General features: G+C 41.9%; 1 protein-coding gene across 1 annotated transcript in view; it reads left to right on the forward strand.

Moving 5' to 3' along the window:
• The window catches only part of FMN1 (formin 1), a 164,692-nt gene extending 148,212 nt beyond the window's left edge, over positions 1 to 16,480 (forward strand). The window contains exons 15-19 of the mRNA XM_083167847.1: positions 6,172 to 6,264; positions 8,218 to 8,269; positions 8,732 to 8,881; positions 12,334 to 12,418; positions 15,275 to 16,480. Coding sequence (XP_083023973.1) covers positions 6,172 to 6,264; positions 8,218 to 8,269; positions 8,732 to 8,881; positions 12,334 to 12,418; positions 15,275 to 15,319 — 425 coding nt within the window. The 3' untranslated portion in view covers positions 15,320 to 16,480. The remainder of the gene's footprint in view (positions 1 to 6,171; positions 6,265 to 8,217; positions 8,270 to 8,731; positions 8,882 to 12,333; positions 12,419 to 15,274) is intronic.
• The last annotated feature ends 3,352 nt before the right edge of the window (positions 16,481 to 19,832 follow it).

A 19,832-nucleotide genomic window follows, 5' to 3' on the forward strand; every position in this document is an offset into this window, starting at 1 on the left:
CTTTAACAAGATGAAATTTAAAGGTTTACTTGATCTTCCAAGACTTGGAGATTTGTTTGCATAACCTAGACCCCATTTGTCCTCCTAGATTTCCTGACCCCTTCTCTGGAAGGTTGCCCCAACGTGATACTAGACCGATACCCAGTGATCCATTTAACAAATGGTTGTGGCTGCCGCTCTTAATTAGGGTTCCTCGCTCCTAATCCCCACCGTTCATTAGCAAAGGTCACTTGAATTTTAACAAACGACTCTAAATGACTTTCACTCCCACTCGTACGCATGTCAATGGGAATCTCTATTTTTATTATTTGCTTTTCATGATATGGAAGAAAACGAATAGGGGCATTTAAAATAAATGTCAATGACTGACTTGCCTATTGCTTAATAGAAACTATTCTCCAAACACGTAGGAAAACTGGACATACACTTTATGTACAATACAGTCATTATAAGAGAAGCCCATTTACATGTTTTGACCAAGAAACTTAATAGCTGTAGATATATAATATTTCTTGGATCTCTAGATTGTAAGCTCCTTGGAGCAGGGGCCTTTTCCCTCCTGTTCTCGCAGCCCTCTTCTCATTTTAATTACAGCTCTCTCCTTCTCAGTGACTGTCTATACCGTCATCTCTTCTCACTTGTAATTATTAATCTCTTCCAACGGCAGCCTGCCCCTAGTAGTACGCTGACAACTCCTTTTGCTTCCCTACATATAAGCTGTGTTGTGTACTAAGAATTGTACTGGTGATGCTAATTGTTAGCTGTGTTTTTATTTTTTCAGTTACTGTTACAGTATGTCTAGCTCTGTGTACCCTGTATTTCCTAATTTGCACCATATGTACAGTGCTGCCAACCACTTGTGGTGCCTTTTTATAAATAAGATGAAATAATAGTATTTGGCACAGAGAGGTAGAGATCTTGCTGTGAAGAGTTGTCTTACCAAACAATTAAATTCACAAATATCCTCCCACCTGCTGACAGTTTTAGCAATGGAAAATTTAATTACCTGTTTATTGATTGGAATAATGGGACATCCTTTGTATCCTCCCTTTCTGAATGACATCGGTCATCTGGTAAAGGCGCCAAATAAAGCACATGTTCTAGATCTGTTTAAATTCAACGGTACAAAGCTTATTTAAAATTGGCAAATAAAGTTATGTATTGGTGTCAACATCACAGTCTCTATTGAAATTAGTTCAAAGAAACAAGTGAAGGTGAGATCATGCATGGCTTAATTTTCGAAAAGCAAATTAACAGGCTGAAGGCATGTCTACAGCTCATAGACTGGAACAATAAAATTCCAAATAAAAAAGGGGGCCTTCCCTGATTATAATGTCTCGTCTGAGGGTCCTGCAGTCCAAGATACTGTAAGTGCACGCCCTGTTCATACGTACAAGATATTTATTTTATGTAATTACTGTTACTTTTCAAAATGATTATCAAGCCGTTAAGCTTTGATCTCGAAATTGCTCGTGTTTTGTTCCAAAAAAAGCAGATTTTAGGGTTTTTGTTATATTTTATTTTATTAGTAGTAGTTTTGGATCACTCTGTGCAGGCCAATGGTGCCTTTTTTAGAAGTATCACCAATATTCATGAGTTAATTTACTAAGGAGAAATTCAAATAGCCGCTATAAAATTACCCCAAAATCATTCCGAATCTCTGCACTTAATGCATATTTATTTTTGGTACTGAGTAGACCCATAAAGAAAAACATGTTAATTAGCCGGTAATCAGGCGCAAACATTGAATTAACTGCAGGACTGGGAACGTTATTTACTAAGCCGTGGATGGAGAGACAGTACCAGCCAATCAGCTCTTAATTGCCATGTCACAGGCTGCGTTTAAAAAAAATCTCCGTCTACTTTATCTCCGCCCAAGGCTTAGTAAATAGACTCCTTTGTGTGTTTACCAGCATAGCAGATCATTGAGCAAAAAAGGGGCTGTAAATGAATAGCCTTGAATATTAATTCACCTTTATTCATTCCTGATAAATTATTGGAGCTAATTGAATTCCCCCTGAAGCAAGTTGCTATTTCTTGGTGTATGTAAGAAGGAATATTAAAATGCATGTCCTGCTTGGCGATCAGCGAAAAGGGGGCGTGTTCGCATAAATGGGCGTGGATTGTCGCGATTTGGCCGTGATCGTGACAATTCACGGCCGTTAACAACAAAACTGTCCTGATTGCTTTTAAAGTGGGGCCGGTTATTTCAATCTGCCTCTTCAATGTTGTAGGCCAAGGTAGCATTGAATAGGCGCCTGCAGCCATTTCCCCTGGCAGGGATTGAAAAACCCCCATAGAGAGGCAGTGACCTTTTTTTTTTGTTTGTTTGTTTTTGTTTTTTTCCTTCAAGCTGCAGCATAGTAAATATTACCCTAATTATCATTTGTTGAAGGACTCAAGTTACCTGGACTCTAGGCCACAGCATTTCCTGATATACAGTAGACTAAATTTCATTATAGAAGATTATAATCTGTAATTCCTAAATTACTTAGGAAACTTAAGTGATGTTTCAAACACTACATTGCTCACTTATTAAAAAGGACCAAAAGACAGTGATGTTACTGAATAAGATTTCTACCTATAAGTAAATGTAAAGCTCAATACACATACTTAAAACCTATTACCAGATGTGTGGAAATATTTAGCCCTTGTAAGTAAGAAGACATTTTGAGCACAAAGTAGCTTAGTTTCCCATTTTGAACTACTTTGGTCTTTAAAATCTTCAAGTGGTATGAACGGACAATGAGCAATGAGCGCTGATGTGCGCTCCCGTATCATTGCCAGCCTCCACCGTCTGTCGGCCTGTTTCACCGGCCGAGTGAGCTGCTTTCTCCTACTTTGGAAAACGGTTCATCACATTTAGTATGTGTGCGCTGTGCGGTTTCCCGGCCAGCGACTTTCCCCATGTTCGCTCGGCATACAAACTGGGCAAAATCACCCAGTGTGTATGGACCTTTAGTTACAATTTAGAGTGGGCTGATGTAAAGCTGTTTCTTGCAAGTGGTTTAGTGGAAAAATAAAGTAAACAATTCTAACGGTTAATAGTCACTGATCACAACAAGGTTTAAGGGTAAAATGTGTCTACGAAAAATATAAAAATTTCAGAAAAACATGACGTCATACTCTACGGGCTTTATTTACAAAGTGGCGGCTTGGAGGTGAAAATTTTAAGCAGGTACTCGTGACCAGGCCGGCTTTACACTGGCTGTTATGCCATTTTACCTGTAAGCCGTCACTTTGAAAATGAAGCCGGTTGAAAAAACGGTACTCTTTACCTAGAAGGGCGCCCGTCGCGGGCATCGCGGGTACATTTATGTATGGCCGCGACGCGACCGACGCGATGCCCGCGATTTCCCATTGAAACCAATGTTAAACATGGAAATCGTGTCGGTCGCGTCGCGGCCGGCCATAAATGTACCCGCGATGCCCGCGACGCGATGCTCCCGATTTCCCATAGGAATCCATGTTAAAAGGCGCGATGGACCCGATTTTACTGTTAAATGGCTCAATCCACCCGATTTGGCCATAGGAATCAATGTTAAATGGGCCACAGAGCCCATTAACCCTTAAAAAACCCAACACATTTTATGGAGAAAAATAAGCAAAAAAAAAAAAAAAAGAAGATGGCCGACACTAGAAAATTCTGATACGACCTGGCGTGCCAAGATGGGGTGCTTGGCGTGACTGCAGCAAAGATGTATGAGGACATATCTGTAGATTATATGGTACCCAAATTGCCCAGCTGGTTTAGTTCTGTTGAAATGTTTTGCAATACAAATCTGATTTCCGGTCCTAGGCTGCAGATATCAGGCATTAAACAGATTATATGAAATACTACCGGGTCAAGGGGTTTGTTCATTGCCTCAAGGTTAACCAGTGCAATTTAGGCCAATTGAAAAAAAAAACATGCCTGCAAGATAACTTACAGCCAAGTTTCTAGCCCTGCAAAACTGAAATATCTGGGATTGATTTCTTAGCCTAACTTGATTTGTACAATAGAAGCTTTTACTGTAGGGGAGCAATGTTTCAGATTATGTCTGGGGGCCAAGAGATTATGACACTTATTGATCTATAGATAAGGCTGATGTTTATGCTCTGTTACACTTGCAGAGTGCCAGGATTTCATTAGCCCTATCAAGTTCTTTGTCTTAATGGACTGGCCTGGCTGAGTTTTTTCGGTACTCTTTACCTAGAAGGGCGCCAGCGATTGAAATCGCGGTCGTCGGGGGTAAAAATCGCGGGCATCGCGGGAAAATCGGGATGGCCGCGATCACCGCGATTTTCCCATAGGGAACAATGTTAAAACGGCAGATTGACCGCGATTTTACTGTTAAATGCCTCAATGGACCCGATTTGGGGCCAAATAGGCCAAATTAACCCTTAAATGTCCCCCCAAATTTTTAACGCCACCCCACGATCCACGCCAACCCGAAGCGTGGCGAGCGCAGCGAGCCCGCGAGGGGCGGCGGTACGCGTCCTCCGACCTTTTCATGCCCTACTATCCACTAGGGCGTGGTGTGAGAATATAATAGTGTGGCGAGCGCAGCGAGCCACCGAGCCCGAAGCGTGGCGAGCGGACGCGGATACCTTCACAGGTAGACGCGTCCCCTCGCGGGCTTCACAGGTGTCCGCCTCGCCACGGACACCTGTGAAGCCCGCGAGGGGACGCGCATAACTGTGAAGGTATCCGCGTCCCCTCGCGGGGCTCGCTGCGCTCGCCACGCTTCGGGCTCGGTGGCTCGCTGCGCTCGCCACACTATTATATTCTCACACCACGCCCTAGTGGATAGTAGGGCATGAAAAGGTCGGAGGACGCGTACCGCCGCCCCTCGCGGGCTCGCTGCGCTCGCCACGCTTCGGGTTGGCGTGGATCGTGGGGTGGCGTTAAAAATTTGGGGGGACATTTAAGGGTTAATGGGCTCTGTGGCCCATTTAACATTGATTCCTATGGCCAAATCGGGTGGATTGAGCCATTTAACAGTAAAATCGGGTCCATCGCGCCTTTTAACATGGATTCCTATGGGAAATCGGGAGCATCGCGTCGCGGGCATCGCGGGTACATTTATGGCCGGCCGCGACGCGACCGACACGATTTCCATGTTTAACATTGGTTTCAATGGGAAATCGCGGGCATCGCGTCGGTCGCGTCGCGGCCATACATAAATGTACCCGCGATGCCCGCGACGGGCGCCCTTCTAGGTAAAGAGTACAAATGTGTTTTAGTGGAAAAACGAAGACTCTGCTGGTTAATTTTATATCGGTTTGCAACTAAATTTATGAATCTGTGTACACAGTAGCAGCTACAGATTTTTCCAGTACAAGTTCTACTCATCCTAGTCATGCATCACAAATAAGACTTATTTAATGCTCTAAAACAGGGCATCTCTCGCTACATGGCTTATTGAGGCTACATGTATGAGGACAAATCTGTATTTTTATCCAAAATATAAAGCCTTTTGATGCCATTATGTGTAGGGACTGCACCTAAACTAAATTGTAAAGGAGGGCAACTGATTAATGCACACAATTTGCAAGTAGAAAGATATTGTGCATAAAGAACTCTTTTGTTTATATGTCTGGGCAGACACTGATATAAATAATCATTAATCTTTATTCATATAGCCCCTACTTATTACAGTCAAGTCCTTGATCCAGTGGTTTTTACAATAAATAAGATGTGAAACTTCTATAGAAGAGTTTGGTTCCCACTATTGTGTTGAGTTTGATTTCCCGTGGATGGGTGGGTTTTCTCTGGGTACTCCGATTTCTTTCCACACTCCGGAAATATACTGATTAGTTAATTGGGAACAACAATATTACCCTGTGGTAGAGAATGTTGATTGTAAGCTCCACTGGGGCAGGGATCCCTTCCTAACTGTGACTTTACAGGCTGTGTTTAAAACATGGCAGGAGCTGATTGGTTAGTAATTTCTCTCTCTCCACGGCACACCTACTAACATTTGTAGCTCAGGGAGCGGGACTCTGTAGAGGAGGTTGAGCCTCTGAAAGGGGGCAGAGTTAGAAAGTAAATGTGGCTGTCCCGCTTATGTAACTTCTGGTGCAGGTTTTCTCACTGTACCCATCAGGTATCTCACACATCATACCAAAAGAATAACCTTTACGTAGAGAGTATGGTTTCTGATAAAGCACTTTTTTTCCTGTCTGTAGTGTGTGAGAAGCAGGCAAACATGGTGATCAGGGATTCTCCGGAGAACCACCTCCAGCCCTTTAAAGACAGAATGACTGAGTTTATCCAGAAAGGTGAGTGCACTTCAATTGTGTATCAGTCATCTGTGTCACCCCTGTCTGTCTGCCCCTCCCCCTTTGAATGTACGCTCTCACGAGCAGGTCCCTCTTTCCTCATGCCCCCTTCCTTCTTTTAATTAAACCAGTGGTTCTCAACCTCGGTCCTCAGGACCCCCCAACAGTGCATGTTTTCCAGGTCTCCACACAGAATCACAAGTGAAATAGTTAGCTCCACCTGTGATCTTTTAAAATGTGTCAGTGAGTAATGAGTGCACCTGCCGGGTGACCTGGAAAACGTGCACTGTTGGGGGCCCTGAGGGCCGAGGTTGAGAACCACTGACTTAAACCATCTCCTTGTTTCCTTTAACTGTACTGTGCCCTTCAGGATCATAGGATGTGACTGCAGAGAAGAACCACTTAGCCAATCTAGTCTGCCCCATTCTTAACCATATGGTTAATATATGATCTTGGTGTCTCTTCTCTTTTCCGGAGTCCACGCCACAGTGCTATTTCTCATTCCCAGTTGTCCTGGCAGCTCGGTCTACTTGGGAGAATGTCACTCCATTGTTTTACCCAAGCCCCTGCAGCCTATCTAATTCGTCCCATTCCTCTGCTGAGATAACGTTTTTATTAGAATCCTATTGTTACAACATGTTCTGGCAAGCACGGCAACGTACACGTAAATAGTATTTGAAGTTCACTGTGTGAGGGAGATCGTCTTGAACAGATGGCATGCAAGCGGGGAGGACGCACATCCCTACAATTGTGGAACATGCAAATTGTGCTCAGACACCTTGTAACCGTTTCTGCTGGAAGCGCAACTTCTCCAGGAACCTGCTCAACCACTGAGGTCTGTAAGAGAACAGCTGAGAGAGCGGTTTTGGTGTAACGTGGAATGTTCTTGCCAGAAAAAATATTCATAAGATTTATTGGACGGAGTCTTGTGGATTGGAGAGAGATGTCAGAAAGACTTTACTGGATTTGTAAGAAGCCAATCTAACAAGTTCTTAGCGAACATGTAGACGTGAAACAGCTGTAAGCTGTTCCCACCAGTGGGTAATAGAGCTGCAGAACCGCTAACCATTCATTCTGCTTGCTTTATTATCATACGTTGTCAATCAGGACTGAAGGGTTCTTCTAAAGAAAAGTTCCCCACCACTTTAGGCAAGATGCCATTATCTGGAAGCTAAACCCAGGGACGATGTAAGACTTAAAGGTACCCTAGGCAAAACTTCAACCTACTGTACTCCACCCACCAACCCCACACTGCCACCAATTCCCACATTACTCAAGTGAAAGTGTGGCGGAGAAGTTCCACAGCCGCCAACTGCGTTATGTACAAAAAGGATATCTTCCTCGTGAACATCGTTCATTTTGTGATGGGTAGACTTGCTGGGCCCCCCCCCCCCTCCCACAATCATCCCCGCTATCTGCTGCTCTGTCTCCTCCTGTCACTTGTATGACATTAAGTACCTGTTGGCACCCTGGACCCCTGTTCCCAGAGGCACAACCTCAAATGTGCGTTAGCAGTTTATATCCTATAGGGGGTTATTAAATCCCTGCCAATATTTCTGATATTCGGACATATTGGCAGTTTTAGCCTAGAATAGATCAAATTAATATTCAACCTATTCAATGTTTTTACAGTTTTTTTTTTTTTTTTTTTTGACTTTCTGAAACCTTCCGAAAGTCAGTAAAGACATGGATCGGCAAATCCACGTCTTTTTAGTCGGAAACGGATGCTAATTCTACAATATAGGCAGGTATATTTGACAGTCGGTACATTGAATACTGACTGTCAATATACTGTCGGAAGCCACTAGATGAGTCAGGATGAGTCATGCCGCCTTGGCAGTTTTGAAGATGCCAACCTATATGTAGTTTGTTAGTCTTCTAATAAGGCTATTTTTTGGTGTGTTTTTAACATTCATCTTAATTAACTTTTTGTGTTTTTTTTTTTTTTTGCAGCCAAAGAAGAATACAAAACAGAGGAGTCCAACCTGAGCAAAGCACAGAGCAGGTAACATCCGTTTACCATTCTCGCTGGTGGAGCCCGCGCACCTGGTCCGCATATTGATAACAACATGCTCGCTGGGACCTTTTTATATATATGTCTCATAAACATGCACGGGAGTTGTTCCCTTTTAACTCTGGAAATCTACTTACAGGTTTTTTCTATTACTGGATGTAAAGAACCCTTAAGTCTTAACATAGGGTTAGAAACATAAAATATATATTTAGAATCTAATTTATGACTATATCCATCATGATTGGATGATGTTTGTTTAGGTTTATGGTTTCCTCTGCACTCGAGTTACCTAGTATATTTATTTTCCCCCAAGGTTAAGACTATACCAGTTTTTTTTTGTTTTTTGGGTGAATTTTTTTTTCCTTTTTATTGGTGGAGATAGTAATGGGACAGTGCGGAAATGCATCTTCTTAAGAGATCAGGCTTGCTGACGGCTCTTCTTCCCACTCGCAGCTTTGAAGAAACCGTTGGGTATTTTGGAGCCAAGCCAAAGGCTGGCGATAAGGAAGTAAGCCCCAACTCCTTCTTTGTGGTGTGGTACGAATTCTGCGGTGACTTCAAGAGTGTGTGGAAACGAGAGAGCAAAACCCTCTCGACAGAAAGGTACGTTTCCAATCAAGACCCTTTCCTTGCATTACACAGCATCTGGGCCGCCCAAATTACAGTCACTCGTTCCACAGGCGCCTTTGTTTTCTTTTCGGATCAAATGGACATCAAGGGAAGGTGATTTTCCCCCCCAGGGCTCCAGAGGGAACCCACCAGCGGCTGCCTGTCCTCACGAAAAGATAAACACGCCAGATCCGATAAGTTACACTTTTCTTTACCGCTTCCAATTACTTGCTAGTAAAATGAAAGGAGACCTCTGCTAATTTGGAACAGATCCCACCGCCTTCTCTGATGCCGTTTCCCCAGTATCTTTTTTTTTCTTTTCCCTCTTTCTCTTCATTCTCACTGGTGTCTGAGGGTTACTAAGTCGACATGCATTAGATCGATGAGGTCATTTGGGTCGACACAAGCATTAGGTGGACATGGAAAAAGTCAACGTGAAAAAAGATCGTCATGAGTTTTTCATGGGTATTTTTGTGTCTGTCGACTTAAATTAACATGGACACCATATAAGTGTGCCGCGTCCATCAAAGTGATACCAGTTTTTGTTGATTTTTGTAAGAGCAGCAAGTTAGCATTCAGCTGAATTCTGGCACCTTTTTAGATTTGCCATTCTGTGTTCCGTCCAAGCAGCAAACGGTCGCTGTTTTCCCCTGCACGCTCCGGTAGTTTTCCGTGGCATGTTTATCATGGGTTCATTGCATTAGCCGATATTAAACTCATGTGTTCTCTTCAGCGGCGGATGCAGAACCGCAAGTGAAAGTATTGCACAGGGCCATTGAATGTTCAGACGACATTTGTTAATAATGTAATGTTTCAAAGTATACATAAAGTTTATGATATATTTTATTGGGTAACCGGCTAGAACACTGTATAGCAGAATTCCCGAGGTTATCGTTTCAGGCATGTTTCTCTGTATTTACATTGTTTGAAGACCGTGCTGGTAAAGGTTGTAAATGTAACACCTTCCGACTGCTCCAGCTTCTGATTGTATATACTGTGCTACACGCACAGAACATTGCCCTCTCTGCTGGTTTACTATAATAAGCCCCCATAGTCATAGTCTTCTGTCCACACAATAACCAAGCAATTTTTGCAACACCAGGTTCCAGACTTAATCGCCTTAGAGTTCAACATCCATGCGGGATGCCAGCGGGACTCAGAGTTTTTTTTAAAGGGGCAATATTTTACAAGACATGGTTTTGCATTGTAAATGACTGCCTTTTTAAAAAACATCCGGCACATCTGCTGAACTCTGTTGTAATGTCCCCATGCCGTTTTCAGTCCTCTCGACTGCAACTTGACAGCAGTAATTCAATATTCCGTCTGTCGAGTGTCGGAAAGTTTGTGAATTGCCGAAAACTGATTGGATTCGACAATCCACAGCCGTTTCTGACAGTACAGAGGCAGTCTGTAGTGGTCGAGTCCCAGCTGGGATTGAAAACCTTAGCTGCTCATATTTTTAACGGTCTACCCCCTCTTAGGCTGTTACATTTGGCCACAGGTGTTTCTTTCTTGTACTTTCTGCAACTGTTTTTTTCACTGTAAGATAAATAAAAAAATAGAAATGTTACTTAACTCCTCAAGAACCGTGTCATCACCAGGAGTGATAGCGCTGCCAGATTGCTTACTAGCAGTCGGCTATTATTCCAGCGGTAAATTCAAAGCTCCATCTTGGTTAAGTCATTGGCCCTTGGTGCACAGCAACATTCCTGAGTAGTCCAATAATAGGATTACAACTCTGTGTTCCTTTTTCACATGAGTCTGTGCACATGATTAAACTAGAACAATTAGGTGACCACCCACCAGATCCCCTTCTTACACACCTATGCATTACACATTTCCTTATATAGAGCTAATAAAAAACGCTTGCTGATTTCTGCCCGCTGCTCACCCCCCCCCCCCGTCCCCCGTCCCCATCTCCCTGCCTTTTCATGCCGTCCGAACGTCTCGCTCCGACATAAACCTGGAAACTGAGCAGCGAGAGGCTCTGTGGCATTTATTTTATTGACTAAAATAAATCAATTAAGAGATTTAAACAGTGTAACGCAGTGTGGTGGGAAAAGGGTAACCAGATGCATTTAATAGTTTTGAAGTCGAATCTGCAGTGTCCTATGGGACATGTTAAGCTCCAGTAGGGGAGCGGGGAAGTTTTTGTGGCAACACACTTAATGCAGATATTTCCAGCCAAATGGACGCAACCTACTTTGCAGAAGTATAGGTGCGCAGAACATCCTACACCTTTGCATTTCATTTTTGCTTAGTTGTAGTATTTTTGTTGTTTTTATTTTTTATTAAAAAAAACTCTTTAAGTTCAGAGGTCCTTGCTAGCACGTAACAAGGCCACTCTCTGTGAAGGAGTTTACAGCCACCATGTGCAATGTTGCAGATGCCTCTAAAGAAGTGTGTACTAGTTCTAATGTTACAACCCTACCATCCATTATTAAATGTGCCTTCTGGTGGGAGGAGAAAATATATTCCTTACATAAGTGGAGTTTACAGATTGGTTAGTGCTCCTGGCTTTATGGTGCGATTGGAAAGTGCAATAGAATATTCAGGCACTACATGAATAAATGCTGATTAATAAAGGTGCAAAACGCAGACGGACCTCTGAAGTGTGTTTTCCCTGTAGCGTTCTGCTGTTGTTGGAGCCATACTTTTTGATTCTATCATTTTTGAATAAGAAAACAAAGGCACTCACTTGGCGAGAACCTGGCTCCGAAAAAACAACTTCTAGCCATTGCTTGGAGTTCCAGTTGTAGTGAAACAACTGAAAGCATCTGTTCTTGGCAATACATTAAATTCATTCTGTCTAAATTCTGGATAAATTATGCACCTTGTACGCAAAAGTACCAGACTGTTGTGTGTTTTTTATTTTTTGTTCAAAAACTTGCATTTGAAGCGTTAGGGACCTGGATGATTCGTTGACAGTGTTGCACCAGGTGGACCATTGTCCACCACAAAGCGGTCAATTGTCATAAGTTTTTCAAAAAAATTTCAATTTTTTGAACTTTTTTTGTACTTTACTGTCCAGATTGGCTACAATTGGGAACGAAGAACCTGGCCTGACTTTTTTATATAGCTGCCGTTCAGTATGTCACGGAAAATGGACCTGCTATTATAGCACCTATTTTCCTTCTCTCCCAGAGACTCCTAAATTTTGGGCTCACGGGAGAGCATGTCACAAAGCCGTAAGGACATGCGTCCGCTAGTGGCGACTTGCTCCTCCCCTCCGGGAACTATCCGTTTGAAAATGTAACATGCTGTCACTAATTGTTCCAGTATAGTGATTTTAGACGTATGCACAATTGTCACGAGCATTAATATGCACTTGGATAATTTTGATTGCAGGCAAATCTCATGCTTTCCGGTAACGAGGGATTACTTTCTCCATATTGTGGCACTTAATCTCAGATGTGTCCTGATGTCTCGTCTCTTACCTTTTTCAGGCTCCGTCTGGCTCAGGAGACTGTTAACAAGCTGACAGCAGAGAAGAAAGTGGAAACTAAAAAGATTAACCCAACAGCCAGTCTGGTAAATATTGTGAAACCCTAGTTACTATCGCACGCTTGAAAAATAGTCATCTCTGGTAATTAATGGCCTAATTCAGTCCTACACGCTAGGCTGTGGACCCTTGACGAACGAGAATTTCCTTCTCTCTCGAGGTGCTAATAGTAAATTCCTTAAACTCTTGTGCAGTCTATCGAATTGTTAAATTAATGATGTTATTAGGTGATGTCTCGGCCTAAGATCCACAAGGTGCTGATTCCCAGTGATAGGTTACATCAGACATGTCCAAACTGTGGCCCTCCAGCTGTTGTGAAATTACACATCCCAGCATGCCTTGCTATAGTTTTAGCATTCCCGAATAGCAAAACTCTGTGGCAAGGCATGATGGGATGTGTAGTTTCACAACAACTGGAGGGCCATAGTTTGGACATGCCTGGGTTACATGCTCTAATTGGTCATGTGTATAGTTTTATTCATATATGTTGGCTGGCCATCACTAACAGGCCTTCTTGAGCAGAATTTTGACATATAGGGAAATTCTTTCAGGATATAAAACAATTTCACCATGGCAATGATTGGCTGGCAAAAGGTTGTTCCTGTAAATGCTTCTGGTGACCCTGCACCTCTCTGCCACCTCCACTGAGCATAGTGACTGCAGAGATGTTAACCCTTTTGGGCGCCAAGTGAGTTTGTCACAATAGGTGTGAAAATTGGCACGCAAACCTTCTAATTCATCATAATGACCTGTAATGGTTACCTTATATAGGAAATATAATCTTTTTTAAACAACAACATTTTTTTATTTGAACTTATATAACAAATGTGAGCGATGCGGATGTTTTGCACATTCGCACTGAATGCCATGTGCATTACAACTTTTTTGGACTAGGCAACTCGTAAGTAATCACTTGTAAATCCGTCAGACCTCCGAGAGGGACTTCATAGTGTACCCTCGCTATGTAGCGGTACTGACTGATCATATTTGTGATAATACGGCAAATTTTAATAAACATGTCCCTTAGAATGACTGCTCCATTTTTCATTGATCGCATTTGAAGAAGGAATAAAAACACATGGTCGTCAATTTGTTATAGTTTATGTACATGAATAATTATTGTGTATTATACTGTATGTTTACTGATCCGAACATCTGGTGACCAGAAATCTGGGTTTTCACATTCAAAAATCTAACTATTGTCCAGTGTGTACACTTGGGGGAAATTTAATAGTATGAGAGATTTGGTAAGAAATCTCCAGTTAAATTTTGCAGTGTAAATTATCACCGCTTTAAAAAAACTGGAGATTTCTTGCCAAATCTTTCACTTACTGATTCTCTCACCCTGTAACATTTCACCCTTGATGTTGTAACCATTACGTGTGAATGCACTTGTTGCTTCCAGTCCTCGTCACTCCCGATCTTGCTGGGTACACCGCTTTGTGTGTACCCAGCTTAAAGCATAATGATCCCAATCTCACCTGCGCTGTAGTTTATTCTGTAACAGAACAGGTCTGAAATGCTGATCTTGTGCAGGGTTCTATGTGTGAACTTTTTATTAGCCTTGGCTGACTTTGGGTTTTTGTAAAATCAAAGTATCCAATATCCTCTTGGGAGATGATGGATTTAGGGGCCCATTTATTTGCACGTTATCTCTTAAAAACACCCGGTTTTGGGGAGGTGGCTGCAATTCCTTAGTTTCGCTTTAATGTATGATTTGGGGATGGCAGCAGATACTGTATCTCCTTTATCAGCTGCAATTCCTCCATTCCCGACTGCAGCAACAACCCCCTATACGTTTCCCTGGGGAATGCAATGCCGCCAGATTCCTCAAGCTCGGTCATGCAATGTTTTCAAAACCTCTCTCTGTTAGTGCATTCTGCGTTACGATTTTGCCCAGTAATATCCTGCCAAGAGCACAATGAAAATTTGTTTATAATAATTTTATTTATAGAACACTTTTCTCCTAATAAGACTCAAAGTGCTTGCATTAGCCTTTTACTGCACAAAATACAAAACAAACCTAACAAGGGATATTAGTGAATTGCTTGGGTGAACAGGAAAGTCTTGAGTCTATTTTTGAATGTTTCCAGAGTGGAAGCTTCTCGAACTGAGCGGGGAAGTTAGTTCCATAGAGTTGGAGTCACAGCGCTGAAAGCTCAACCCCCAAATTAATTCAGGGAAATTCGGGTACTGTTAGTAGTCTATTAGTTTATAGATAAATGGGCCCCATTAAATACTGACATGCTTTCCCCATTTAATATGACAGCTAGTTGTACAACAACAAAATAAATTAGAAAGTCTGTTTAGGATGTTTGACTTTTCCCCAGGTTGTATAGTATAGCTGATCTCTGATTATATACAGGGACCTTTAAGATGGTCCAAAAATGGACAAAACCATGTGAATCATTGTTTTGTCTTTGCTGATTTTTACTCCCGAGCAGAGGAATTTCCCAGCCTCGCGGTAAGCTGTCAAGCAGTGCCTGAAATGCGTCTAGCGTTGAGAGTGAATCTGATCCTGTTCAGAGAGCAAGAAATCGTTAGACAGCCTTAACGAGAGATGTCTCTGTGTAATGTCTGTTGCAGCAGCCAGTCTGAGAGCCAAGGATGCGATTTAGGAGGTGGCTAAAGACCACTTTCACTGAGGTGCTAGGAACCAAGACAAGTCTGTAACCTATTAAAGAAAGTTTCTCTCTACCAACTTTTGCCTGGCCTCAGGCTTGGCCGCATTGACATCTGTCAAGCAGGCGATTCCCGGGCAAAATGGCATTACATTTCTTTATCTCCGAGAGCAAATGTAAATTTTCTCCAAACCCTGAGATATGTGTCCTTGTTATCCCTTGACTTTATTTTACAGTTTATTTTTATTTTGTCTTGAAATACAGAAAGAAAGACTGCGGCAAAAAGAAGCAGGTGTCAGCAACAATTGACATTACCCAAAGGGGGCTTGCAGAACTGTGTAATTAATAAGGTCGGACAATCATTCGGGACACCATCCAAAGAATAATATTGCTGTAAAGGTACACGGTGGAGAGCCAGAAGTACGGAACCTACCCGACAATGCTAGGATAAAGCAGATACGTAATATATATTTCTAAAATCGGGGACCGCTCTTCTCTTCATGTAAATAGATACCTAGAGTTTATTTGGCCTCTTCCAGCTGTTGAGGGCTGTCCAATCAAACTGTATATATCCTGAGCTGAAGGAAAAAAATAAAAGAGCTTTATATAGCTGATAGGTTTAATTCCTGTAATCTGGAACAGAACAAACTGCTGGAAATGTCCCAGATTTTTTTTTTCTTTTTTTTTTTTACTAAACCTATCTGCAACGATTGTTTTATTTTCTGTTATTTTTTATAGACTTGTATATTGGTGTATAAATATTTGTGAGATAAATATATATATATATATATCTATATAAATCTATTTATGCAGGATAAAATATGTTAATAATTAAATGTTCCCTGTGTGTTTAAATATATAGATGAATTTTATAGCTGTTGCAAGATTCCTGCTGTGTGATCCTAATAACTGGTTCATTTTGGCCTAGTAGGAAATTGCAGTCCATTTATTTTTTTTCCACCCATATTTGTTGAGCGGATAAAAAATTGCACTACGGACTTTTTTTTTTTTTCTTTCCCCAAATTCTGGTTTATCTTTATAAGATGCGCAGATACCGTTGAGGATTCGTGAGCTCCGTCACGGACTGCACCATGTAAGATTGGGTGTCTGCTTGCGACAACAGTGATTTGGCGCGGCATGTAAGTGTTGCATTGAGACATCCATATCTGTGGCGACCTCTCCCATTGGCGAACGTCCGTTTGAGATATTTACAAAATACTTCTGCAACAAATGGCTTACTACTATGTGATAGCAGGTAAAATCATAATCGTACCGCAGGTGAGAGTAGCGGATATGGATGTGTCTGTCGTTTGTCATTCTCCCATCCATCAAAAAATGCAGGGCAATCAATCATTGTGTTGTGACATCTCATTTATGTTGAAAGACCATTTTATGTAGCTGCCATTTGCCATAAAATCCAATATTTGTTACTGTTATATTCGCAAAAATAAAGTTCTTGTTTTAAATGAATGACATGTATTTTGGCTCACAGTTACACCTGCCCTATATTACATTTCAATATCAGTGGGAGAGCGTGTACATCAGGGGTGGCCAAACCTGTCCTCAAGATCTTTCAACAGTTCGTGAGTCTCAGACAACCTGTGGATCTATAGTAGCAATGAGTGCAGCAGGTTTGAAAATGTGACAGTTAGTAATGACTGCAGCTGTGCACCGGCTAGGTGATTTGGAAAACGTGGGCCGTTGGTAGATTTTGAGGACCGGTTTAGCCACCCCTGGTGCAGATGTTACAGCCATGGTAAAGCTGCACCTAGTGAGTTAAGAGAGAAAATGATGCTGTTATGTTTCTTTGCCATCGAGCTCTGCTGTTAATGAACCTAGATCCTTGATGGCTAAACTTGACACTCCAGCTGTTGTTGAACTACACATCCCAGCATGCCCTGCTACAGTTTTGCTATTTGGCCATGCTAATTCTGATGCAGAGCATGCTGGGATGTGTAAGTTCAACAACAGCTGGAGTGTCTAGGATAGCCATCAAGGACCTAGATGGTTGTGGTAGAAGCCAGTTACCGTGATTGGTAAAGCGAACAAATAACAAAATTATTATTATTATTTATATATATATATATATATATATATATATATATATATATATATTTATTTTGGGGTGGGTATGGGATTCAATTTGGCTATCTGCTTGTGCCAGTCTGAAATTATATATTGTACATTGACGTTGCGCGCTAGAGAAGTGCAGAGAAATGTGCAATGCCACACTACTGTACATGGTATATTTGGTTAGCGGCACATTGCCAACGATTCAACTTTCCCCTGGGAGTCTTCATAATGTTAGTTATTGCAGTAATAGGACCTCCTGAGACCACAGGTCCCTAATATGACCCCAACCACCAAAGGAGAGCTTGGTCAATAAACGCAATCGGTTAACATGTGGCAATTTGGAAATTGCCGGAGAAGAAGAACGGTAAAAAAAACAACTGCAGCTTATAAAAAGACTTTGCTGCAGAATGTTCTAGACACATTAAAGCCCTGACTCGGAGACTCCCACAGGTTGCACGCAATGTTGATGATCTGCATGCATAGGTGTGCGCACATTGAGTGTTAGGGGTGCACAGGCACCCCCTAATGCTGTTTCCACTCCAATGAACACATTCCTGCAGCTAGCAATACCATTTACCAAAGAGTTTTGCATTTAGAACTGTATTCCATTAAAAGAAGCACCCATCAATCAGTTATGTGTGTTTTGCATTGTTAATTGTACTAGACCATTGTCCTATCCCTACATACCTGCCATATCCATAGATGTTTTTACTTTATTTGCATGTACTGTTACACAGAGTAATTATATTAAAAGTGAAATAGGCAGGAGATTATGGTGTGGCTGAGAGACTTTGCCAAAAAATGATGGTAGACACGCTTGATTTGTAGTGTTAGACACACCCAATGGGCAGTGTTTGACATGCCCAATAGATGGTGCTACACACAACCCTTTGACGGTACACGCCCTAATAAAATGTGCCGCACACGCCTATTTCTGCATGTATTCAGCGATTGTTAGCATCTGCACATGTGCTAAGATTTTCCGCAACGCATACGTTAGTGTATATGTACAAAGGCACTGTTGGGGCTGATGTACACATGTGAGGTGTAGCGACATTTGCCGTAACTCACAGATGTTGCTATGTGCAACAAAGAATTTCACCCAAACTATTTTAATGGTGTCCCTTGTAAGATCACTTAAAGCGCAGTAATGAAAACTGGTACATTCTTCAGGGTTTATCAAGAGTTGCATGCATTTTTGCTGTCTAAGCTTGCATGTGGTTTTCACCGCACATGCTCCGTAGGCAACTTAAATGTTTAACTGGGTGGTAATGGGGCATTTGCATATATGAAAAGCTATGGGCTTGTTGGAACTGCTGTCTATGTAGACTTGTGCGTTCTTGGAAGATATGCATGCTTTCAGATGGATCACTTGCAATGGCGATATAGCTAGCTCATGTGGTCACTGACACTGATGGTAACTATGATAGGAATATAGATAGGGAAGGCGGGCAACTGCGCATGTAGACTACTATCCACATTTAGTTATGTAATTAACCTCACGCGTTTCACAAGCTGCCCCGGCCACTTTGTACATACTTGAATATATTAGATTCCTCTTTAAGACGCGGTTCCTTTATAAACAGGTGAAAAATTTACCTGTAGTATAGAAGTAGTACAGCAGAATATCATTGCCAAACACATCTAAGTAGGTGCATACTGTATATGGTCTGTGATTTATTGTTTGATCATTGGGCAAAGATTATACTATATGTCATGTTCTGTGGTTATTTTGGATATTTCCAGTCACTCCCTGTACAGTTGTCTTTTGTGTGGTTCTTATTGGATTCTTTCCTTTTATATTTTATTTTGGCTAATGACGAGGAATTTAGAACTATCCTTAAAGAAGCGACTATCTCTATTTTGCAACTATACTCTTTGGTGGCTTTTATTTAGGTCCTTTCTGTATTATGTGAGGCAAAGACGGACTGTCTCCACCTGGGTACAATAAGGAGCGGCACGGTCCTGATCTTTGCCCTCTGCCTTATCTGTGTGCTCTTCGGTTTGCTGCTCTGGCGATAAACTCAGCCCCTGTTAAACGGTGATACTGGGCAGTAAGTGTTGTTAATAAGATTTACTGCTTTGCTCACTAATTCCCTTGATCACCAGTGTTTTGCTGGAGGCAGTCCACAAATATATAAGGCTGCTGTCACCCTGGTGGTCTCTGTATTCTATCTAAGAGAACCTCACAGGAAAAGGCGATACTACAGCTGTTGTCAGATGTTCTAGTCTGTGTTCTAGGCTTCATGTATATTTTCAGGAATTATTGTTACTACAACCCAGTTATCCTATTTTTATATTATATCTTTCGTTCTGTCCAGGTCTAGATGAAGGTCGACATGGCCTATGTGGACACATAAAATAGGTCGACAGGGTAGGAAGTTCAGCACAAGAATTAGGCCAACAACGGGAAGGTCAATGGTCATAAAGGTCATGTTTTTTTTTGTCCCGAAAGTTCTGTGTATCTAACCCTTGGCATTTGGTGACCTTTCACATAAGTTACCTGTGATGCGGAGTATCGACTGTCACTGGACTGTGCTGGGAGTTACAAGGAGTTTCAAGCAGGGTAACTCTATCTGTGTACACTGCTTAGAGACGCCACCAGTGACTAACTGGGGACAGAAATCTATCCCTACAAGCGCCCAGCTCCTAATGAGTTCAACACACACCCAAATCTTCTTGATGGTATAGTAGCTTAAGGGGACTTTTTTGTTTTGATCTACTACAATAAATGTTATGGTTACTTACT

This window comes from Crinia signifera, chromosome 12, assembly GCF_055691185.1.
Source record: "Crinia signifera chromosome 12, ASM5569118v1, whole genome shotgun sequence".
Classification (NCBI taxonomy): domain Eukaryota; kingdom Metazoa; phylum Chordata; class Amphibia; order Anura; family Myobatrachidae; genus Crinia; species Crinia signifera.